Source organism: Cebidichthys violaceus, unplaced genomic scaffold, assembly GCF_023349555.1.
Source record: "Cebidichthys violaceus isolate CVI_PGR_0920_01 unplaced genomic scaffold, fCebVio1.0.p SCAF_12, whole genome shotgun sequence".
In the NCBI taxonomy this organism is placed as follows: domain Eukaryota; kingdom Metazoa; phylum Chordata; class Actinopteri; order Perciformes; family Stichaeidae; genus Cebidichthys; species Cebidichthys violaceus.
Genome location: NW_027176285.1, coordinates 14,620,787 through 14,645,745, shown reverse-complemented (window position 1 = coordinate 14,645,745; position 24,959 = coordinate 14,620,787). Strand labels below are relative to the sequence as shown.

The following is a 24,959-nucleotide window of genomic DNA, read 5'->3' as shown; positions in this document are numbered from 1 at the left end:
GTCGAAAACAGTCATAGTATAGCCTGTCGAAAAAAGTGAAAAACGGTCATAGTATAGCATGTCGAAAAAAGTGAAAAACGGTAATAGTATATTATGTCGAAAACAGTCATAGTATAGCCTGTCGAAAACAATCAGAGTATAGCCTGTCGAAAAAAGTTAAAAACGGTCATAGTATAGCAAGTCGAAAAAAAGTCACAGTATAGTATGTCAAAAAAGATGAAAAACATAAAATCAAACATGTCCCATATGGTCTAGCGGTCAGGATTCCTGGTTTTCACTCAGGCTGCCCGGGTTCAACTCACGGTATGGGAATGAGTTTTAATGTTTCAGTGATGCATGATGAAAAAGTCATGTCAAAAAATAAAAAAACGGTCATAGTATAGCATGTCGAAAAAAGTGAAAAACTGTCATAGTATATTATGTCGAAAACAGTCATAGTATATTATGTCGAAAACGGTCATAGTATAGCATGTCGAAAAAATTGAGAAATGGTCATAGTATAGCATGTCGAAAAAAGTAAAAAAACGGTAATAGTATATTATGTCGAAAACAGTCATAGTATAGCCTGTCGAAAACAGTCATAGTATAGCCTGTCGGAAAAAGTGAAAAACGGTCATAGTGTAGCCTGTCGAAAAAAAGTGAAAAACGGTAATAGTATATTATGTCGAAAACAGTCATAGTATAGCCTGTCGAAAACAGTCATAGTATAGCCTGTCGGAAAAAGTGAAAAACGGTCATAGTGTAGCCTGTCGAAAAAAAGTGAAAAACGGTAATAGTATATTATGTCAAAAACAGTCATAGTATAGCCTGTCGAAAACAATCAGAGTATAGCCTGTCGAAAAAAGTTAAAAACGGTCATAGTATAGCAAGTCGAAAAAAAGTCATAGTATAGCATGTCAAAAAAGATCATAAAAAAGTCATAGTATAGCCTGTCGGAAAAACTGAAAAACGGTCATAGTATAGCATGTCGAAAAAATTGAAAAACAGTCATAGTATAATATGTCGAAAACAGTCATAGTATATTATGTCAAAAACAGTCATAGTATAGCCTGTCAAAAACAGTCATAGTATAGGCTGTCGGAAAAAGTTAAAAACGGTCATAGTATAGCATGTCGAAAAAAGTAAAAAAACGGTAATAGTATATTATGTCGAAAACAGTCATAGTATAGCCTGTCGAAAACAATCATAGTATAGCCTGTCGGAAAAACTGAAAAACGGTCATAGTATAGCACGTTGAAAAAATTGAAAAACAGTCATAGTATAATATGTCGAAAACAGTCATAGTATATTATGTCGAAAACAGTCATAGTATATTATGTCGAAAACAGTCATAGTATATTATGTCAAAAACAGTCATAGTATAGCCTGTTGAAAACAGTCATAGTATAGCATGTCGAAAAAAGTGAAAAACTGTCATAGTATATTATGTCGAAAACAGTCATAGTATATTATGTCGAAAACGGTCATAGTATAGCATGTCGAAAAAATTGAGAAACGGTCATAGTATAGCATGTCGAAAAAAGTAAAAAAATGGTAATAGTATATTATGTCGAAAACAGTCATAGTATAGCCTGTCGGAAAAAGTGAAAAACGGTCAGTGTAGCCTGTCGAAAAAATTGAAAAACGGTCATAGTATATTATGTCGAAAACAGTCATAGTATAGCCTGTCAAAAACAGTCATAGTATAGCCTGTCGAAAAAAGTGAAAAACGGTCATAGTATAGCATGTCGAAAAAAGTAAAAAAACGGTAATAGTATATTATGTCGAAAACAGTCATAGTATAGCCTGTCGAAAACAATCATAGTATAGCCTGTCGGAAAAACTGAAAAACGGTCATAGTATAGCACGTTGAAAAAATTGAAAAACAGTCATAGTATAATATGTCGAAAACAGTCATAGTATATTATGTCGAAAACAGTCATAGTATATTATGTCGAAAACAGTCATAGTATATTATGTCAAAAACAGTCATAGTATAGCCTGTCGAAAAAAGTGAAAAACGGTAATAGTATATTATGTCAAAAACAGTCATAGTATAGCCTGTTGAAAACAGTCATAGTATAGCATGTCGAAAAAAGTGAAAAACTGTCATAGTATATTATGTCGAAAACAGTCATAGTATATTATGTCGAAAACGGTCATAGTATAGCATGTCGAAAAAATTGAGAAACGGTCATAGTATAGCATGTCGAAAAAAGTAAAAAAACGGTAATAGTATATTATGTCGAAAACAGTCATAGTATAGCCTGTCAAAAACAGTCATAGTATAGCCTGTCGAAAAAAGTGAAAAACGGTAATAGTATAGCATGTAGAAAACAGTCATAGTATAGCCTGTCGAAAAAAGTGAAAAACGGTCATAGTATAGCATTTTCGAAAAAATTGAGAAACGGTCATAGTATAGCATTTTCGAAAAAATTGAGAAACGGTCATAGTATAGCATGTCGAAAAAATTTAAAAACAGTCATAGTATATTATGTTGAAAACAGTCATAGTATATTATGTCGAAAACAGTCATAGTATAGCCTGTCGAAAAACAGTCATAGTATAGCCTGTCGAAAAAAGTGAAAAACGGTAATAGTATAGCATGTAGAAAACAGTCATAGTATAGCCTGTCAAAAACAGTCATAGTATAGCCTGTCGAAAAAAGTGAAAAACGGTCATAGTATAGCATTTTCGAAAAAATTGAGAAACGGTCATAGTATAGCATTTTCGAAAAAATTGAGAAACGGTCATAGTATAGCATGTCGAAAAAATTGAAAAACAGTCATAGTATATCATGTCGAAAACAGTCATAGTATAGCCTGTCGAAAAAAGTGAAAAACGGTCATAGTATAGCCTGTCGAAAAAAGTGAAAAACGGTCATAGTATAGCATTTTCGAAAAAATTGAGAAACGGTCATAGTATAGCATGTCAAAAAAAGTAAAAAAACGGTAATAGTATATTATGTCGAAAACAGTCATAGTATAGCCTGTCAAAAACAGTCATAGTATAGCCTGTCGAAAAAAGTGAAAAACGGTCATAGTATAGCATTTTCGAAAAAATTGAGAAACGGTCATAGTATAGCCTGTCGAAAAAAGTTAAAAAACGGTAATAGTATATTATGTCGAAAACAGTCATAGTATAGCCTGTCAAAAACAGTCATAGTATAGCCTGTCGAAAAAAGTGAAAAACGGTAATAGTATAGCATTTTCGAAAAAATTGAGAAACGGTCATAGTATAGCATGTTGAAAAAATTGAAAAACAGTCATAGTATATTATGTCGAAAACAGTCATAGTATAGCCTGTCGAAAAAAGTGAAAAACGGTCATAGTATAGCATGTCAAAAAAATTGAAAAACAGTCGTAGTATATTATGTCGAAAACAGTCATAGTATATTATGTCGAAAACATTCATAGTATATTATGTCGAAAACAGTCATAGTATAGCCTGTCAAAAACAGTCATAGTATATTATGTCGAAAACAGTGAAAAACGGTCATAGTATAGCATGTAGTTAAAGGTCATAGTATAATGTGTTGAAAGGGATCATTAGAAAGAATTCATGAAATAGTCATAGCTCTATTGAAAAAGTCACACCATAGTATGCCAACAATAGTCACAAAAAGTCAGTTTAGTATGTCATCAAAAAGTCATCATGTATTTTGTGATACATTTTCATAAAAGGAAGTGTTATAAATGTGTCATAGAAAATGTCATAGTTTAGTATGTCGTAAAACCATCATAAAAAATAGTAGGGATGGGCGAATGAAGCCTTAAGAAACTTCGATAAGATTCGCAGCTTTTTGGCTTTAATCGCAGCGAACACACTTACATCTGTCAAAACCTTAAAACTTCAAAGACTGAGGCTGTAACACTTCAACACCCTTTTGATTTTAGTGTTTTAGTGTCATATGTGTGCAATTAAAGTCCAAGAAGCCTGTGTGTTATCATAAAATCTTTAATACTCTTGTTCAGAAGCGCTGCATTAAATATAGAGTAAACTGTTCATGGAAATGTTATCACACTATTGACTGTTTTCTGGTGTTCAATTCGTGTTCCGATCTGCAAACCGGCACAAAATTTCAATGGAAGCTAAAAGGTAAAATAAATCTTTGACTGACACCTCAGCTGTTGAACCACAGGGCAACAACAACAACTAAACTATGAAGCCTAAAACCACTGGCGGTACAGCATCAGCCGGCATCGTCAGCCTCCGCAACTAAAGGTGGAGGAAACGTGGGCAGATGTTTGTGCTGTGAAACATACCTAAAATCTACGAACATGCAGAGCAATAAAAACGCTCATCGGTCTGCCTTGTTCAACACAGAGATGGAAATAGCACAAACTGCCACAAGTGCTGCCCATTAAACCATACCAACCACTAATGATGTGACAAATGGTGTCCTTTAATGAGTCCATTGGGGATCTCACTCAGAGGCAGCACAGTAATGGTGTACAGCAGTTGCAGCAACAAGCACATCCAGCCTTTGAGGCTTTGCTCAAAAGATATATTTGGTGAATGAGAACACTAAAGAAGATATCATTTTGTATGACAAAAGAAGAAGAAGAAGAAAAACCGAAGAAAGCCCAAGTTAAAAGTGACCACATCAACACACACCTTCAGTTCAAGGAGCAAGAGGACTTTTATTTTCTGCAGTGCCATCAATACATTTCATTCATATGTACGATCAAGCTTAATAACCTCATAACTCTACTTCGTGTTAAGTAAATGAGATAGTCCCACAGTACGTGGAGCAGACATCTTTCACACATTAAGCTCACCGTCCGTGTTAAAGAGCTGCATTGCGGTTAAGTAATAAGTTTGATTGTTTTTTTGGTGTCACACACACACACACACCGCACTTAATTATTGGTCTGCACTGTGACAAATTAGTTAAATAATGTTGGTGTAAACGAAACAAAACAACAGTTTAAAAGTCATGGTTCAGCGAGTAACTGCGGTGTAAATACCTCAAAATGACAGCGACATCTATGACCGTTCTCGTTGGCATCCGGTGGCATCGTTTTGTGTGTCGCCACGTCGCACATTGGACGTTTTTTTTTTTTTTTTTTTTACTACAAACGCTATCTGGATCACATTTAAGAAACAATGCATTTGATTGAATTGTGCCATGCAATTAATTCCCCAATGGCTACAAAGTAATCATCCTAAAACGTGACGGGCTGGGAGGCCTGAGGGCAGCCTGACTGGAATAGCTGCTGAACTGAAAGAGCGTGAGCGGCGGCGTTGGCCTTTTCCCTTTGAATACTTATTCACTTAACTCATCACTAACGGGCATCACGGAGCCGGGACGCACAGCTGAGCCGCTGGCTGTAAATAGGCTTTCAACCATTGAGCTTAACGCAAATAAATACAGTACAGTACACACGCACTCAGACATACACAATACAACCCCCTAACCCCCAAAACGCTCAGTCACCCTCACATCCATTTCTGTGCAAATGTAGTAGTTCCAAGAGTTGTGCAAATTCAAGAACGTAATACACACACTGAGGACACTCCCTTGCACTCATTTATTTATGTGCGATGCGTGTAACTGCATTGAAAGGGAAGCCGGATGGCGTTGTGTTATCCCTGAAAAAAAAAAAAAAAAAAGAAGTTGGTTTCAGTGTGTCGCCAAGAAGCGAAAGGTGAAGGGAAGCAAGTAGCTGCCCTGAAGAATCAGTAAGTATGTTAAAGCAGCCGTATCTTCCTCCTGACAGGACCACGATGTTGGTGTGAGACCACACCGGAAGGGGAGGAAATGCACCAACATCTCCCTCCTCTAAAGAAAAAGCAGTCAGGCCGAGAACAGTCGTCCTGCAAGTCAGCCAGCAGGGGTCAAGCGAGTCCTTCCTCTCAGCTCCCATTTTTGCTCCTGTTGTGGGAGCTGCGAAGGAGCGAGGGACATCCGATTCCCCGGCTCCTGTAGAGAAGGCCAAAGGCAGCGTTTTGGGTGTTGGATTGCCTAGTTGGAGCCCTTTCCTCGTCAGTTCTCCACGTTGGCCCTGAGCGTGCGAGGCTTGAGTCTTTGATGCAGCCGGTAGTCCTGGCTGGACGCCCTTCTCAGGGGAGCCGGAGAGTTGAGCAGAGGGTTGGCGTGGCCCAGCGTCTGAGCCTTGGCGGCTCGCGGCATCGCCCTGCTGCAGCTCACGGAGCGTCTCTCTTCGACGGCCGTCTGGGACTCGAGCTGAGCCTCGCACAGCTCCAGCTGGGACGCTACCTGCTCCCTCAGCGGCAGGGATTTGAACCTGCGACCTGCCAGATGGAAAAAGGCTTCCACAAACGCCTGCAGTCCCATACCTGCAAAAACAGAGAGCGTGGTAAGGCGAGGATGGAGAAGCTCGCAAGAAGGGAACGTTAAAAGGGAATTTAAAAGACAATAGTTTGTCAAACAACACCCTGGACGGGTAGCCGGTAACTCAATGTCCCCGATGAACCTAACTGCACGACGTCGGACTGTGGGAGGAGCCGGAAAAAACCTGAGATAAGAAGGAGCCCGAGCCGGCCGAAGGGTTTCACCCCAAAACCCTCTTGCTTCTTGCTGTGAAGCGGCACGGCGCGATAGTGGTAACGGTATGACATGGTAGTGACATTAGATGCATGGGTTCATGGGTCTGGGGGAGAAACTGATGATACTGGGGAGCTCCTGCTGAGTTTATGTCGGCGGCGAGGAGGTGATTTTCTCATATACAGTGTATATATATATATATATATATATATATATATATATACACACATTTGATCAACACATTTAAAAAGTATGTAGTCATGAGTAATAATGGCCACGTTTTAGGTGCTGCTCCAGTTGTTTTTCTTTAAATACATACAGATAGTACGCAGCAGAGTCTCTCCTGAAATGTAAATTTAACATCATTAGCCCTTGAACGCACATTTGGGATGCTGTAGATTAACATTTGAAGATTGGTAAATAACAATTCAGATATTAATATACTGCAAATGTACATACAAATCAACCGAGAGAAGAACAGTGTCCTCCAGATAAACGCCTTGTTAAAGCATTGAACTGCTGCTATAGAAGGGTAGAGACCGGGTAAAGCAGAGGGAATGAGAGGATTTAATCATTTTATCATCTTAATTTCATAACGTTCAGATCTTGCCTACAGGGGGCTGAAGTCAGAGTGACTGAAGGTCAAAGGATGAAATAAGAAAACAATAAAGTGTTCAGAAAACAAGAGAAGGTCTCCTCAATATGTTCTACTGCAGCCTCTGTTACTGTCCACCTAGAGGAGGAAGACCAATGTGCAGAAAATCAATGGTATTGTAATTGTCAACCATAGGTTTAACAGTTTAGTCCTTTTTTACGTGTGTGTGTGTGTGTGTGTGTGTGTGTGTGTGTGTGTGTGTGTGTGTGTGTGTGTGTGTGTTTCAAACATGTTTTAAACATGCATGGTTTGTTTGATGCTGCGCTCTGTCAACGGAGAATTTATGTTGCACTGTGACGGACAATAAAGTTTATCTTTATTTAAATTGTTAATCTGTTGCAAGAAAGCATTTTCATAAATTGCCTCATGCGTCCTTTTAAAATGTTGCTGCATACCAACCATAAAAACATAATAATTTGATTTGTAAGTACGAACGATAAGTTTTATTCCCCATCTTGTGTCCCCACAAATCCTCCGCAGCACATACACAGAAATAACAGACCTTGACACTTCTCCCAGAGTCTCCCTGAATACGTATGAGCTCATTCTGAATTCAGCCCACAATCTCCTCTGTACAGACCCTTCCATCCCGCTCCATGTGATCTCCATCCATCCGCTTTACCGTCGCAAACATTCCTTGCAAGGTGCAGCGTCTGAATAATTCATGTCGGATTGTCTCTTCGCTGCCACATTGTGATCTCGGCTCATTTCAATTACGGCAGCGCGGTGTCAGAGGGAATCTGACAAAGAATGACAAGCAATTATCTCCAAGCACATCATTTGCTCCGAGTCTCAAGGATACCCCGGCTCTCTGTCCTCCACATGCAGTTTCTTTGTGTGTGTGTGTGTGTGTGTGTGTGTGTGTGTGTCACCTGCTTCTCTAGAATCGGGCATGGTTCCTGCCCATCGACGTGTGATGTCTATGTAGAGGATGTCCACTGAAGCCATGGAGAAGTTACTGTTGCTCAGCTTACAGGTCCTACAAGCATCCAGGAAATCATGTCAGTCAATGTGTTAGAAGTCCAACTGAAGTCACATTTAGTCATCCTTAATGTCAACACATAACAAGTATTCTTTATGGTATTTGTATTACTAAAAAAGGAAGGAAAAGGTCTTTAGGGCACCATTAGAATCGCCTGTATGGGAAAAAAGTTAACTTAAGTGAAATTAAAGATATGGGGCGTCATCGTGAAATAAAAAATAAATTCCTCCATTTTGGTTTTAGATTTTTCTCATGGGAGAACACCTTGTGTAACCTTAGACTATACATAAAGATTCACAACATGAAGTGAAGCCGAAACATCACAGGAGTAATAAATCAAAAAGGTCATGTCAAGTCAATTTCCCCCAAAGATAGTTTCTGTCATTTTAGGTAGTTATTATCACACGGATGTATTTTTCTGGTAAGTCTGGTTTCGATACTTTTTTTTTGGTTGCCGTGAACAGAGGGCGAGACGTCGTGATTGACGGCTGTGATCGACAGCTGCTCTGAGTGAAGCAGTTGTAGAAGAGGAGTCTCGGGAATTGTACGTGGAGTAGGAATGTCGGGAGTTGTTAGAAGGAAATGTAACTTTAACTTTTCACAACTGTGATCGTCTGTTTCAAACCCCCAGGAAATAATGAAATAATGTGCACCTGATGAAAGTTCGGAAGGCGGTGGGGCCCAGGCGCATGTTGCCCTTGACCCCGAGGAAGCGGATGAACAGAACTGCGATTCGCTCCACCAGCCGCAGGTAGTTGAACTGTTTGGTGTACTTGGGGTAGACCTGCTTCAGACACAGCGAGGGCAGAGCTCCTTCGTCCGGGCTCCTCTCTTGTGGCTCCGCCTCCATGGGAATCTCCTCTCCGTGGTCGAGCCCCCCGGGCCTCAGTTGGGAACTATGGCCATAAAATGATAGGACAGAGATAATAGCAGAAAACAAACATATGCTATGCATTGTATTTAAATGGCCGGCATTTTAAAATGACGAGCAGGTTGACAGATGGTGGAGGTTTAAAGACTCCAAAGGGACCGTCTTCTAGCCCTGCAGGACTGAAGCACAAGAACACAAAGGCCAACCCAGAAAGCTCTCAGCGGAGTCACAGATCACCCGATCAGCCTGGCTTGGCAGGAGAAAGTGGAAGAATAATGTTGTATGAAGGATAAATAACTCTCTTTGCACTCTGTCCACCCACAGCCTCCGTACGGCCTTTTTTACCATCTGTGATTACTTCCACCGTCATTAACTGCATTAGTAGCATGATGGATCTGCACGCTGTGGCATTTAGAATTAAGACGTCAGCTTTGAATTTTTATGAAGACAAAGTTGATTCTTCCCACCAAGTTTGGATACTAGTTAAACGTCCAGAGTTTAGGATTTAGTGGCCTCTAGAGGTGAGATTGCAGACTGCAACCAACTGAAACTTCTCCCGTGTGTTCGGTTTGTCTATCGTGTCAAAGCGGCTCATTCTAAGGGAACAAAAACACAATTCTTATTTTCAGGGTATTAGAGACCAAGGGAAACATACGTGTTAATATGATATTCCATTTCTTCCAATAGATCCACCAAAATCTGACACAGATCTTTCAGTAAAAAAAAAAAACAGCCCAGAAAGACGGGGGACATTTAATTACTACACTGGATCTCTGCAGGGGTTTTTACTCTGTATGGGACATTAGTCTGCACTTGGAAAAAAAGACCAATGTTGCCAATTCCATTGCAACTGCTGATGGAGGACAAATGGTGCTTTTAGAGGTTAATTATGGACATCACGTTTGATGCTCTGAATGCTGATGAGGCAGAAATATAAAAGCACTTATATCAGGTACTTAAATTGGGCCAAAAAAAAAAAAAAAAAAAAAAAAAAATCCATCGACCATAAATTCATGCTATCACTCTCCTGTGGTCAGGAGACGGGAGCTGGACTGTGGGGCGGTTCTGGTGTAACAGATAGTCACACATGCGAACAACAGTACTTTGACCTCATTCACAATCATTACAAAAGGAACAGCTGTAAAAACATGAATATATATATATATATACGGTACATTTTCTGAGCATTGCAAACACCCTGAGGTGACTTTTTGTAATTTCTAAATTTGAATCAGTCACTAGATATTAAAAAGACACCCACGAGGAGTTTCAGTCTTCATCAAATGCACGTTTGTTAACTTGACGTGTAATTCCCTGCATTTTTTTTCCAGGCATATCGGTCCATGTTGCCCTCCTCACCTGCCTCGCGCCGCCAGCTTACCCATTTTGCATCTTCCCTGAAGGATTCAAAGCTCCTCATAGAAAGTGAAGTTTTTGTTTTCAACCTCAGGAATGTGTGGGTGTGTGTGTGTGTACTCTGTGCTTGACTGACATCTCCCTCCCTCTCTCCTGCTAGCTTGTATGCACACTGTGGGGCAGTGCCAATTACACCTTTATCATTTCTATTACTCCCCCCCCCCCTCAGGTGCTGTGACCTCAAATAATTCCCAGCAAAGGCCTCATCAGCGAGGATAAGTGAAAACAACTGTGTGGGACTCCAACGGTCAACGCAACGACTCGCACGCAACAAAGAGAAGCACAACGGTGCGTTCAAGTCAAGTCGAGGGGATACAGTGCTGCTTGCGTACTTTTATGAGGCTGTTTCTTTCTCCATGAATTAGTAAGCAGTGTGAATGGCACCGAGAGAGAGAGAGAGAGAGAGAGAGAGAGAGAGAGAGAGAGAGAGAGAGAGAGAGAGAGAGAGAGAGAGAGAGAGAGAGAGAGAGAGAGAGAGCACTGCCAAATGTTTCATAGAATCAATCATCCCTCAGCAGCCAGAAGGACACCACCCACATGTATTTTAGACAGGACCAGCTCAGGCTGAAAACGGACAGCTGACAGCCAGGCAGACAGCGAAGGGAGCGTCGGCAAACATTCCCAGCAGACGGAGAGAGAGAGAGAGAGAGAGAGAGAGAGAGAGAGAGAGAGAGAGAGAGAGAGAGAGAGAGAGAGAGAGAAGAGAAGAGAATGATGGCTGGCGAGGCGAGGGGAGGGGGGGGGGGGGGGGTAAAAGGTGAAGAATGGCAGGTTATTAAAAAGACATACAGAGGCCCGGTGCCAAATGTTAGTTGAGCGTACGTGAGGAGGGTTAGGGCCTAATTTAGCTGTCATTACTCGGCGTAAATGCAATTTCCGTCCTCCTGGTGAATACATCTTCAAAGCTTTTACGCACCGTGGAAAGGCTTAAAAAAGTGCCAGATGTGTCAATGAAAATAAATCAAATGCACACGGATCTCCATTTCAGAAATCTGAATTTATCGCCGGAGCTTTTCTCCCCCGAGTGTGAGTCATACCTAAACACACAGGACAAATTAGCCTCCCACAGGTTAACAATACACCTTCTTTTTTGTGTGTGTGTGTGTGTGTGTGTGTGTGTGTGTGTGTGTGTGTGTGTGTGTGTGTGTGTGTGTGTAAATTATTTAAAAGCAAAACTTCTCTCCCTTGTTCCTAACCAATGCAACCACAAGAATCAGATAGAGACTAGCTGGAAAACATAGCGGAGCATTTCAGAAATAAAGAGACGGATATCTTAAGAGACCAAAAACAGAGCTAGAAAAGAACATGATCCATAACGAGGAACCCTCGATGACTCTTTGCTAACACGTTCTACATATTAACCTAAAAAGACGTGTCAATGTGTTCTCCAACTGGTTTCTACTGCATCCAAGAGTGTTAATCAAAGCTTCCACAGTGACACTAACTTTAAAAACATTTGGACACATAATTCATCCTCCTCAGCATTTTCTTTATGCAGACGATGCTTTAGTAATTGTTTCCCTCGCACCGTATTTTAAGAAACGGTTGCCAACGAATATCTTTTTGTTCTCACCCACACACCTCTCATAATGGCTCATAAATCACCCACAGAGGCCTCATGCACAGGATTAATGAGCTGGGTGTGAGAAGAGTCCCTCACATCACACCCTCCGCCTCACAGTTCCCCCGTTTACCTCTAAAATGAGGTTCTCCAAAAATGACACTCCCCCCCCCATTTTGGATTTACTTATCTCTCTTGTATAAGTTCTCACTCCGTCTCCTTTACATAGCGACATCTTTTATTTTACAGCACCTTAGTGTTGTGTGTCTGGTCACTTCTCGGCTCTCCTTCAAGCTTTATCTTGACAAGTCAAATTCACACGCGGGTGACTTCAGTCCAAACTTTTGCGTTCTGAATGACTGAATCCCATCCATCCCGCTGCAGAACAGCTGTCAGAGACCACAACACAAGTATATTTACCTACGGGTGCACCATCTGTTCGCCAAACTAATTACTTAACCTCCCGTAACGACGCTGGGAACATTTTGTTTGTGCTCCCAACGACTACTTGTTAATGATTGTGAAAGTTTTCTGAAGAACAGGAAGTCAAATCAGTCCGTCCTCATTACAATGTAACTGAACTGAATGTAAATCTATGCATATGAATCCCTGAGAAGCATAATAGTGCAGCAAACTGTTGAAACACCAATCCTTGTTCTGTCTGGATCGAATGCAAAATACTTGCTTATTTCCATTAATCAGCCGCTGGAGTTTGTTTGTGTTAATCGGAGCTTTGTTCACTTTGTAAATTTTTACGTGGATCTTGGATGCTGAAACTTTTAGCTTCGAGTTTTACAATTTTTGTGGGACTTTATGCTTTTACTCCACTGCATTCCAGAGGGAAATATTGTATTCTTTACTCAACTACTGAAGTTTGACAGATGGGGTTTCTGGTTAATATTGGTAGCACATAAATAAACATAATTATCTTACAAAATACAAGGCAGTGTTCAAATTAAACCAGTGGTTCAAACTGATTTAGCTTGTGACAACAGAATCATCAGAATGACACTAATTATGTCATAAATAAGAGTATATAAGATATCATTTCTGAGGAATGAGCAACTTTGCTTTTCATCCTCAAAATACATTTTGCCGCACTTATTTTTTTATTTACCGAGCATTTTCAATGCGGGACTTCTACTTGTAATGGAGTATGATTACACTGCGGCATTGGTGCCACATCTTTACACACAAATAACTTGATTTCAAATGGACAGAATTCACAAAAATGTGTGTTTCTAGCAGACAAACATGATCGTACAATGCGTCTGCCTTCGTGCCCATGTAAACAGACGGAGGACACACTGTGGGACCGAATGATTAACGAGATCTCATTCCGTGCCAGAGTCGGTGGCTACGGTGATGATTACAGTTTTTGGAGCATGTCCAATCTAATGGCTAATTCAATAAATATTAGCACGAGCTAGTTGGGGACCCCCTAACCCACAAAACTCAGTCACTATCTGCAAAGCTGTCAGCGCACTTACTTTCAATCACGACCTGACGCCAATACTAAACCTTTGGGTTGCACATATTAATGGGAAGCACAACAGCTTTATTAAGGCAGTTTGATTATATTACGTATGATAACATATTGAAACGCCAATTTGTTTGTTTTCCAATATTACAGGACTAATTTGTGATAAGATAAGTACTCCAGGAAATTTAGCAGACAGCCGCTGATTTAGTGTCACGCCTAGTCTGGGTCGACTTTCCATCTGCAGTCATTGATTAGCAGTAGCAAGAATGTTAATGCTAATCAGTGATTTATATTATTTAATAGCAGAGTAATTAGAGTCTTATCATCAGCATCCCAAATCTCTAACCTCACGTCCCATACACCTGCAACCCACCTGCAAGACTATTGGTACTTGCTATTTTATCTCATTACAATGTAATTTACCACTAATTGTGGTTATTATTGTTTACTAAAAAAATCAATTTAAAACATAATTGTCACATCATAAATCCCTGTTACTTCAACAGCTCATTATGAGCAGTGCTATACTTTTATAAACACACTGAATTACATCATATTAAAGATCACTGAGCTTCTCCAGTCTGGACTTATTAAGCCTCTTCTCACCACACGCCTGCTGACTGCAGATACTCTCTCATAAAGATATTGTATAATAAAGATATTCTTTCACTACTTAATTGACTCCAGGAGGCTTATAATTGTGTGACTGTGTGTCTAGAAGGAACAGTGAAGTTATAAATCATTGAAAGATCATTGTATATTTAAACGTCCTATATCAAATGTTAGGACTAATTAACTAAAAGTTACATGTTTCACAAACATTGCTTCCTTAAGTTAATAACATGCTGCTCAGAAATCACATGAAATAGGTCTTTCATTCAAAATTATAAATTGTAAGTAAGTAAGTGAGATTTATTTATAAAGCGCTTTTTACAGACATAAGTCACAAAGTGCTTAACAGAAAGTACAGAAAGTACAAAATTGCCTTAAACGTGGTTTAAAAGCAGGCCTGGGACATGAGTTTTTAGTCCAGTCCAGTCTGAACGGGTGTGTCTTGATCTGATTCTGGAATGAATTCACAGAATCTGAGGAGGAACGGTGCAGGCAGAGCATTCTGCAACCTCGGCGCTGCCGCCTCAAAAGCTCGGTCAATGCGGGTCTTAAGGCGAGTGCGTGGGACAGTCACATAATGTAGGAGCCTGGCCGTGTAGTGCTCTGTAAGTGAGGGTGAGGATTATAAAGTGGATCCGAAATGCTACAGGGAGCCAGTGGAGGGATCGGAGTATGGGGGGGATGATGTGAGTCGATTTGTCCTAGTGAGTAATCTGCGGTTAAGAGCAGCTACACTGAGTGATGACAAAAGTGTGTTACAGGCGTGTATGATCACCTCTAGTTCAGCTGTTGATACTGCAGATCTCAGTTTGCTGATACTTCTTAGGAGGAAGAAACACGATCTGGACAGTTGCTTAACACGGGGGTCAAACGACATGGATCGATCAGAAATAACCCCTAGACTGCGCAGGTTGCAATGGGCAGCAGAGGAGAGTGGACCAATACTCTGCTTGATCGTAGAGACAAACTCATCTGGTGCAATGACCAGAACCTCTGTCTTGGTGCCGGTTAAGTTGTAAGCAGTTTTCTGCCGTCCAGTCTCCAATAGCATTTACACAGTCCTAGTTAATGCAAACGCCTCACTGGGGTTGAATGACAGATGGAGTTGGATATCATCTGCATATAAATGATAGGCGACATTATAACGTTTTAATAATCGGTCCCAAAGGGAACAAATATAGGGAGAATAATAGAGGCCCCAGAACCGAGCCCTGCGGTACACCACAAGACAGTGGAGCATGATGTAAACCAGTCTAAAACCCAATCACGTAGCCTCTTAATCAAGATGTTACGGTCTGCAGAACTGAGGTCGAGAAGTACCAACACAGAGCAGTCACCTGCATCAGAGGACATGAGGATGTGATTTGAAACCCTCAGGAGAGCGGCTTCAGTAGAGTGTTTTTTTACGGAACCCAGACTGGAATTTGTCATACATGTAGTGTAGGGCTACAACCAACAGTTACTTCACTGTAGCTCAATTAATACTGGATTTGTGCCTTAATATAGATATTGAAAATGATTAATCAGGCCATACAATAACACAAAAGGATCCTTTGATTTTGTTTGTGACAGGTTACGTACTGAAAGTGAACTTTTCGGTGCTTTCTGGCAACAATCTATTAAATTGAGACACATTTTCAACATATCGTTTGCATTTCTGGTATGGATTTTTTTCTTATTTATAAGCCAACATATCATTAATACCTATATATATATATATATATATATATATATATATATATATATATATATATATATATATATATATCTGGAATAACCTAATATTGGCATCGGCGATGTATTGTCCTAGCAGTAATCTTTATTGTCAATTGATTGAAAATTCTGAAAAATGCAGTTTATTTTTTGGAATGATTGAAAAATTACTTTAATGATTAATTGGTTAACTATTTATAAAAAATATTTGCAACTTACTTTTCTGTCAATCGATTAAGCTCTAAAACAGTGAAGTGAGTATTCCCCTGAGTTCTAAGTCAAACATAAAAAGTATGAGGGACATCAGATTAAAGGATTAGGGATCTCTAAAAGTACATACATAGGAATTAGTGTTCAGAATTCTAAATGTGTTCACTACATTATACAGTATTGTGTTTCATCCCCAGACAAGTACAAGACGTGGTTCTGCTGATTCTAGCTGGATGGAAATATAGCAATGCGGGAGGGACGGGGATTAAAGGTATCATAGGCGCATTAAACCAACGCGTTACTGGTCATGAATGAAATAGTTAAGTGGGTATTATCCCGGAGAAGATACCCCTGTCACTTGCAGAACAAAGCAGATCAAATATCTGATATAGAAGATAATCTGGAGAGGAAAGAAGTGAGGGAAGGAGGGAGGCAAGGAATTGAGATGGTGGCGGAATAGCAGCAGTAAATCCTCTTGTCATAGACAAAAAACAGATTAAGAAGACGGGGGAAAAAAACAACAACACAAACTCTAATGATAGAGGAGATTTATTGCCAGGCACCACGCAGGGCCGGTCGGGCCAGAGAGAGTGAGCCACCAGACTCGTACAGTAATGTGTGAATTTCCACTTTGGCTCGGCTGAATTAAATTTTTCCATTTAACAGGCTTATGGAGAGCTGTCGAGTGGTGCAGAAGATGGGCTCTGAGTGGGGGATGGGCAGAGTGAGGTATCGTGTCCTTAGAAGTGGACTCTTAAGGGCCAGCAGACAAAGAGAGAGAGAGAGAGAGAGAGAGAGAGAGAGAGAGAGAGAGAGAGAGAGAGAGAGAGAGAGAGAGAGAGAGAGAGAGAGAGAGAGAGGACGACGGAAGAACTTCAAAACGGTGTGTTTAGTGTGAAAGTGTGAGTATTTACATTGAAGGTTTCTTGCGGCCCGGGTCCATGAGGCGCAGAGTGTCCCTGATCACGCCCACTTTGACCTCTTCGTCCACTGGACTGGGGACGTATTCAAAGACTCCTGGTGTCACCTGAGACACACACACACACACACACACACACACACACACACACACACACACACACACACACAGTACAGCAGTGAACAATAATGATAACAATACTATGACAACACTGAGGTTGACGTTCGCTCTCACCTCTTGTTCGTGTTCGATTCTCATACTGGGGTTGGAGTTGACCTCTAGTAATACTGGCTTCAGGTTTTTCATCAGCAGGATGTCAAAACCTAATATCTAAGACACAAACACATACTCTGTACTTGTATTTTAGGATAAAAGTAGACTGTAACTGTAGCAACAAGCTATTATCTGTATAATTGTATCGTATTTCTGCAGAAAGTGGTCGTCTAGTCTGCTTTATTTTCTCTCGACATTCATCTATTTATATAAATATACATTTAACTGTTAATGGTCTGGTTGGTTTTATCAATGCATAAAAGTGGACAGTAAATAAAAGTCTGAAATGCTAAAAGGTGATTATACACAAAATAAAATATAGTTATAGCCAATAGATCCCCCTAAATGCTACACACAGGGCTGTACATGCAGAAGGAGGAGCTCAATGTCAGCAGCTACCCACCTGGAAGCAAGTGGGTCCCGGTTTTCCAGGTGGGATGTCGGACTGGTAGTAGACTCTGAGTTCGGGCACCACGGCGATGGCGGTCTTGATCACCAGAGCGATGATGTCCGACCACACCTTCTTGATGTCGACGCCTTTAGCCGCCAGCCTGTACAGCACGCTGGAGAGCGTGCGCTTGCTGCCCGTGCTCTGGCTGTCCGAGTGCACGAAGTTGCCACTGTGGACGTTGAGGGAGTAGTTTGTCAGGTGCATGAAGACGTGGCTCAGGTTCTTCTGGCTTGGTTCCTGCACGGTCAGAAGAAGAGCGGCCTTAATTCTAAGCATCGAAGGGAATAAACAACTTCAAAGCACTAACGGCATCGTCACTGCTACCTGGTAGGGCTCGGTGCAAAAGCGCGTCAGGCCTTCCTTGGCAATGTAGATCTCCAACGGCTCCAGGGACTTCAGCAGCACATAGAGGCGGATATCGAACTTGAGCTTGTCGATGAGTAGCGGCTTCTGGATGTACTCCTGGACTACCGCCTGTTTGGCCTGTGAACCCACCATGAGCTTTAGGTCACTGGGGTCACGAATGAGGTAGATGCCGTCCCCCTGAGAGCCCCCGTCCGGCTTGACAATGAAGGTGGGGTTCAGCGTTGCATCGCTCTCCTTCACCATGCGGATCTACAGCAGCGGGTGGGAGAGGGAAAGCGCGAGGTTAACAAAAGGCCTTGTTGGTAACACTGGAGTCCCGCAGGTTTCATCCACTGTGTCGAACGTACAAAGCCAAGATCGGCGAGTTTCAGTGAAGTCTGTTTGATGGTGCTTTGAAAAAGGTTAAAGCTGGGGCGGGCAACTTTGGAGAAACCAGCAGCATTTTGAAAATATCCAACCTAAAAAAAAATAAAAAATACTCATGAATGCGCACTGTCTGGAGGATCATCGTGAACCGTATCCAACTAAAGTTTCATTCACATGAAACAAAAATATCATAATGACTGTAAACAACAACCACGGCTATCGTTAGCGCTCACAGACAGACTCCGGTCACGCACAATGACATCGCTGGGCAGGAAGGCCGTTCAATCACTTCACCAGGACTGACTGGAACGATTGGACGGGACGATTACGGGGCCTGACGGCATTTGATTTATTGATCGCCGTCAGGACGCAAAGAGAATTTTAACAAATATGAGAAAAAAAAGCTCCTCAAATAAAGTGCCAAGACCAGCTTTAAAAATTCATCATAGGTCCTTAAAAGTTTGTCATCCATCAATCAATGATACCTTTGAGTCAAGTGTAGCAAATCAACAGCATACATTAATCATCCAGTCGGAGCTTTCTGATTCTGTTTCAGTTGGATGTTCTTTGATGTAGCACCATTTAATGATCTAATGCCGTCTCCTTGACACCGCGATGCAGAAGTTCTGTGTGTGTGCTGTAATCCAGACGGGAAGGTTAACGGTGATGTTCTGGTGCCCCCTGCTGGACAGAACATATATTGTCGCTATATATGATTTACTTAATAAATATCATTTGTTGACCACCTGCCCCTTTCAATTGCATCAAAGATTTGATTTAATTCTCCAAAATAAAAGCGCAATGAAAAAGTACACGGCATTGACAAGTAGAAATATTTGTCTACCTGCCAAAATTGATAACAAAAAAAAAAATACATATTTTAAACAGTGTCTGATCCTCCTAAATGGACTGACAGCATTTATCCAGATTACTGTATTTTCAGTTCATGTAACTTGTGTTGGGGGGGGGGGGGGGGGGGGGGGGGGGGGGGGGGGAACGTGTCTGCCCTCAATGGCGTAGTTTCTTTACAAAATAATCCCACTAGATTCAGCCATGTGTTAAGCAGTGTTAGACGACCATAAAGGGTAACATTCATGAATACGGTACGGTCCGTCCCCCCCCCCCCCCCCCTCAAGGAGAGTGAGCAATGAAGCGAGCAAACAACACGTTACAGTAAAGCGTTTAAACACTGCTGTGAGTATTAATAGAGGGAGAAACAAGAAGCGCCGGTACTGTAAAGATAACAGTGCACGCCTCAACAGCGCGTCTGTGTCGTCGTTGATAAAAATGTGCCAAGTTTTGAAAATTAAGAGGAAGCAAGACGGCAGACAGAACACACTGGCTTTACTTTTTAGAGGTGTCTTTTATTTTGAAATCCTAATCTGGGAATTCGTCTCGCCATCCTCATCTCTAATGGACATAATCTGCTGCTGCGTGTCCCAAATATAGGAGCCTTTATGTTTTCAGCTCGAGCCACTTAAGACGGTCTGTCAAAGGAGAAGACTTTTGGTTTGTGACAGCAGGAGAACTACAGAAGTAACTAATGATGTTAATGAAAACTACGTTCCATCTAGTTGCTCCAGGTCCAGGGTCATGCTGTAATGCTTGTGGACTTTACTAGCATGGCCTATTGGGGCCCTTAAATGGAATGTAGTCCTCGCTAATGATACTAGTAACACCTGGTCTGACGCTGCTGTGTCTTTTTAGCGTATTTTAGCCTTCTTAGTACTGTTACCTTTATCTTTTAAAGTTGTTTTTTTTATCCGTTGCATGATTTATGTGGGGGTTTTTTGTCTGCAACTTTATATGCTGCCGCCTTGGCCAATTTATAATGTTAAATAAAGGTTAAATACAAAAGTAAAAGCATTTATTTTCTCATGCTTTTTTTATTATAATGGCCTTTTTCAAGCATACAATCAAATCTAAATATTTTTGCCATCTTATTCTTACCACCTACAGTTTCATTTCTACTCAGACAACATGCAGTATCCAGCGTTTGGACAGAAATACCGAAATATCGTGACGCGTTGGTTACGCAGCCAAACCTGGGTGGAAAACTGCTGGCACTCCTCGGGCAGGATCCAGGAGCGGGGATAGAAGTCGTACTCTTCTGGGAACAACTCCTGCATGGTCCTCACTGCCCGACTCAGGTTGATCTTCCTCAGCATTTCCATCATTCCTGAAACGCACCGTTTCACATAGAATAAATGGAAGAGGCCAGACATGCAAGATATCAATAAAAAAAAAATGCATTTCGGGAGACAGTCGTCAAAGGAAGTTGTACTGCTACAGAAAAGCAAATGCAATCTGCAGAAGGACCGGGAGGAAGGTAAACAGACACGACCTTGTAAGGAGATATAACTCAATCTGACACAAGTATCATATAATGCACTGATAGTGCGAGATAAATGCGAGCCAGGAGACTCAAGTGACGTGCATCCGTTACTAATACAATAATCTCCAGAGTCTCTAAAGTAACGATTATTGCCATGGCATGAAAAGGTTAGCGCCGGAGCGATGAGGATCAGCGAGGGTTTAACTAAATCTAAATCCCTCCTGCTGTGATTACTGAATACCGAATGAATGCGCTGCGAGACGGAATGAAGCCGTCTCTCCACCTACAGTTCAACGAGCCTCGCTGCGGCGCACCTTGAATCTACAGGAAAGGGGGGGGTGGGGTGGGTGTCACAGAAGACGAGAGCGCGGCGAGAAAATACCTGGGAACTTGTTCACCTGGCCCGAGACGATGTTTTCATTGTCATGGAAGGAAACGCCGTGCCAGTAGATGTCACAGGGAGCTCGTCTTCCCAGAGGAAACTGAAGAAAAAGGGGAGAGAGAGAGAGAGAGGGGAGACAGGAACAGAGGGGGAATAAAGGAGGATTTTAAACAATAAAAAAAAACACTTTTTTGCATCTGTAAATGAGAGAATGACTCAGCACATTGGCGGGGGAGGGGAGGGGAGGGGGGGGGGGGGTTGTCCTCCCGGTGATCCCAGAGAGCAGGGATAATCTTGCCTATAGGTGGGACTAGTGCGTGCTCTGTTGTGATGAGCTGGGGGGGAAAGACGACGAGGTGATACCGTAAAAAAAAAAAAAAAAAAAAAAAGGGTTTAGAGGAGCTAGGAAATCCTACCGGCTGAAGGCGCAGCTTTTCACAACGCAAGTGTTTGGACCTCTGACTGAAGCCGCTGTGCTACGTCTCACCACCGAGTTCTGAATAATGTCCATTTTGAAGTGTCAAACTGGCTTGATTCTGTATTTACCCACACGGCATTCAACTACTGGGTTTTATTGAGTGTATTCAAGTCGTACCGAGAAGGTCACCACTGGACTTACTATAAGAGCGCCCCGGCTATGAGATCGCCCTTCTGACAGAGTAGCATCTCATTAATGAGTTAGCGTGAGAGTGTGCGAAACGGGGGAAACCCTGCTCCTCCACAGCCAACAGCTTGCTATAAATACCGCCGCGCAGATGCCAAACGTACAACCGTGTCACCGCATCAGGGAAGGAAGTCCAATTAATCCGAGCAGCTTCTAGGAATCAGGGCCCCCAAAAAAAAACCCAACAGAAATCCTGACTATTGTACCGCAGCACAAATGCAGCCGCATAGAGGACATTTGAAGCTGCGGCACGTCTTTCATGCCTCCAGTAAATAGTCTCGGTTATTATTATATTATCAGTTATACCGGTTATTGTTTCCTAAATATGGCAGCCTCCGGGTGGCCGGGTCCTGTAGCATCCTAACGGCTGAATGCACAGTCACTGGTCTCATGTTCTCAAGTTGTCCCTCAGACCCTCAGGCTCCTGTCTCTGCCTGGAGGAGGACTGAGCGTCTATTGGATTAGAGGGCGCTTAAGGCTAATCATTTTTCCACCGTGTGAGAGAAGGCCGCATGTTGAAAGTCAGTTGCCGGGCTGTCTGTAAGGCCAGAAAACGACTGCAGATGTAGTCGTGATGTTGGGTGTAAATTGACCAAACGAGCAACGTAAAATCTCCATCGCTGCATCCATCGCTCTATTATTTTTGTTCTCCCACACCAGTGCTTTGAGTTACAGCGATCAGTGTTCATTTCAGAATTGCCAGACGGGGCCGCTGGAGTTTCGACTCCCCTTCAAAAAAAAAACGACGTCGACAGGTGCTTTCAAAAGCAGCGCAGGATCCGTAACGCCCTCGCCGGGGTAATGTATCGGCCTTCTGTCTACCGACACCGATACAGGTACCGGGGCCTGGAAAGGGTTTAAGTGTCACGGCCTGGTCACAGGTGATACTAAGTAGAGTCTTTACTTCGACCGGTGTCATCGCGATGAACTTCTTTACTCCTCGTGCATAATGGAGAGCGTGTTAACGATAGCCGGTATTACCTGCATCGCATTCACATGGACCCAGATGGTGTCCGTGGCTCGGGAAGAAAAGGAGAACTGGATGAATTAGCCCTCTCATGAATGTTTCAGTGCCGTTGCTTTTTCAATCTAAGAACAACTTTCATCCGCTCCCATCCGCTGTCATTTATACATCAGAGGCAAACCGGCATCGTCGGGTTAAAAGGTGATCGTGTCATCGAATTAATAATGGGCCAAGTTACAACTATGTTCTCAATTGATCACTCCATTTACAACGACTAGCTTGACTTGTTAGGCTGCCACGCGATCGGCCAAAAAACGATCCGGTCTCAGGGCCTTTCGCAGAAAATTAAGCGTGTGAGATCGAAATAACTCGGCCTAAAAAAACAACTGTGACCACGCTGATCCATTTACACTGTCCACATAGACGCTCGGTGCCATTTTATGTTTAGACGAGTAGAAACAAATCTCCTGACAGATCAGTTTGGCCACCTTCTGTAGTGCACGCATGTATATTTCATGACAAGTACATGCAAGCGTTTAAAAGCTGGAAGTACTGAAATAAAGTATTTATAACCTGTTTCCTTTGATTGCATTATTAAGTTTAACACGCATTTTGCATGAAATAACTCGGTAATTTAAGATCAAGTGGGACAAACTTTCTTGCAAAAGATAACACTCAAAAATGTGCAGTCCTAACATCTGCAGAGCTTTGAGCGTCTCTGCAGACGAGCTAGTTCTTAAACGGCACATAGCTGGAGAGCAGCGCGACAGAGGTTTCCATCCGCGCGCGTTCGTGACCAAAAGCCTAATAAGCTGGTTGTCATCCACGTGAAACACTAATGCAGCTGATGTCAGAGATCCTCTCCTCTGGTTGTTAAACCAGCACCTTGTTGTTCCATGGGGAATAAAAAAAAAAAAAAAAAAACCTGTAAAGAACATTGGTGGCATAACATTAAACAACGAGAGAGAAAAGTATGAAGGGCACCTCTTTCCACTTCAGCTGCTTGACGCTTAACTTGAGGGCCTCCAGGGAAGTTTTGGCTTTGGAGATGTCCACCGTCACTGGTCTTCTCTTCTTCGCCACTTTGAATCCGTCCTCGCGGCGCGTTTCTTGATTGTTCTTGGACGGTTGGATGTTCGCGTAATTCCCATTGGTCTCCAACTTGCCCTGCAGTACTTTCCCCGTCCCTTTGACGTGAAGCGTCCGCTCGTGCCCTAGTAGTCTATTCAGGTTTTTTCCTCCAACGTGCGCGGAAACCACAGACCCGTGCAGTGACACGTCCGAGGTGTGTTTGCCACAGGAGTTCTTGGCGTCCTTTCCCAGCTTGCTTCGGTTTTTAACCCGATGTCTGCAGGCGATGGAGGCGTTGGACGCGTCTCTGCCGGCTACGGTGACGCTAGACGGGTCCGGCGAGGCAGAAGCAAGGGGAGAACACACCGGCACCTGCTGCTCCGCATCCACACCCTCCTCCTTCTTCTCTGCATCCTCGCCCAGTGATTTCATCTCCTCCACTCGGATCTCTACTTTTACATAACGATCGCTCATTATGCGCAATGCTACGAGTGTGCGCTGCTGGGCAGGGCACAGTTGTGCCACCGAGTGCAATGATCCGAGCTAACGTTAGTCTGAAACAATGCAGGACGCATTGCTAGCTTAGGTGGCTAATTAAAAGGAGGCAATAACAAGCCGGCGGTGACTGAGCCTCGCTGTGCTAGTGGCAGCACTTGTAGCTAACCTAGCTACTTGAAGATAGCTCAACCTGCCGTTAGCTGACATATGGGTCTACCTTTAACTCATGACAGACTTTACCTCACGCGGACGGTTGTCTACTGTTCTAGCGCTGACCAGCGTTGCAATGGTGGCCACGGTCCTCTTGCTCTGTGTGTGTGTGTGTGTGTGTGTGTGTGTGTGTGTGTGTGTGTGTGTGTGTGTGTTATCGTCGCTGTGTTGTGAAGCAGCAGAGCCGCTCGGAAGCAGCAGCAGCAGAAGGCAGAGCAGCCCGTTAGAGCCCAGCTGATGCTGCGTTTAAGGCTCCTCGTAAATACCAGCTTTCGGAAGGCGCTATTGCTTCATCTTCATGCTTATCGCACATTAGCTATACATAGAAAGCCAAACCAATGCTACATAGAGCTGACAACAATAATATGTATGTATTGATGTGTTCATTTTACTGGTTGGTTGTTAGCAATAGAATCTTCTGAAGCCGTGCTAGTTATCCTTTCAATCGGTATCTGCTTTGAAATTGT

General features: G+C 42.4%; 1 protein-coding gene across 2 annotated transcripts; it reads right to left on the bottom strand.

Annotated features, from left to right (window-relative positions):
- Nucleotides 1-4,597: 4,597 nt before the first annotated feature.
- On the bottom strand, nucleotides 4,598-24,678 carry ttll11 (tubulin tyrosine ligase-like family, member 11). 2 transcript variants are annotated; one of them, XM_068706628.1, is made up of 10 exons: nucleotides 23,698-24,678; nucleotides 21,086-21,185; nucleotides 20,414-20,547; nucleotides 17,961-18,251; nucleotides 17,589-17,873; nucleotides 17,147-17,242; nucleotides 16,908-17,020; nucleotides 8,781-9,023; nucleotides 8,018-8,124; nucleotides 4,598-6,282 (listed from the first exon to the last, which is right to left on the bottom strand). In XM_068706628.1, exons 1-10 carry the CDS (start codon nucleotides 24,256-24,258, stop codon nucleotides 5,969-5,971), a joined length of 2,244 nt encoding a protein of 747 aa, XP_068562729.1. In that variant the 5' UTR covers nucleotides 24,259-24,678; the 3' UTR covers nucleotides 4,598-5,968. The 2 variants fall into 2 exon arrangements, with proteins under 2 accessions (XP_068562729.1, XP_068562730.1); XM_068706629.1 differs by having other exon boundaries at nucleotides 6,191-7,885.
- Between the last annotated feature and the right edge of the window lie 281 nt (nucleotides 24,679-24,959).

Excerpts from the sequence above, each read along its gene's own strand:
- ttll11 (XM_068706628.1), bottom strand. The coding sequence starts at position 24,258 with ATGAGCGATCGTTATGTAAAAGTAGAGATCCGAGTGGAGGAGATGAAA. Across the intron at positions 21,186-23,697 it reads AGCAGCTGAAGTGGAAAGAG|TTTCCTCTGGGAAGACGAGC; the intron begins GTGCCCTTCATA and ends CTTTTTCTTCAG. Across the intron at positions 17,021-17,146 it reads GAATCGAACACGAACAAGAG|GTGACACCAGGAGTCTTTGA; the intron begins GTGAGAGCGAAC and ends TGTGTGTCTCAG.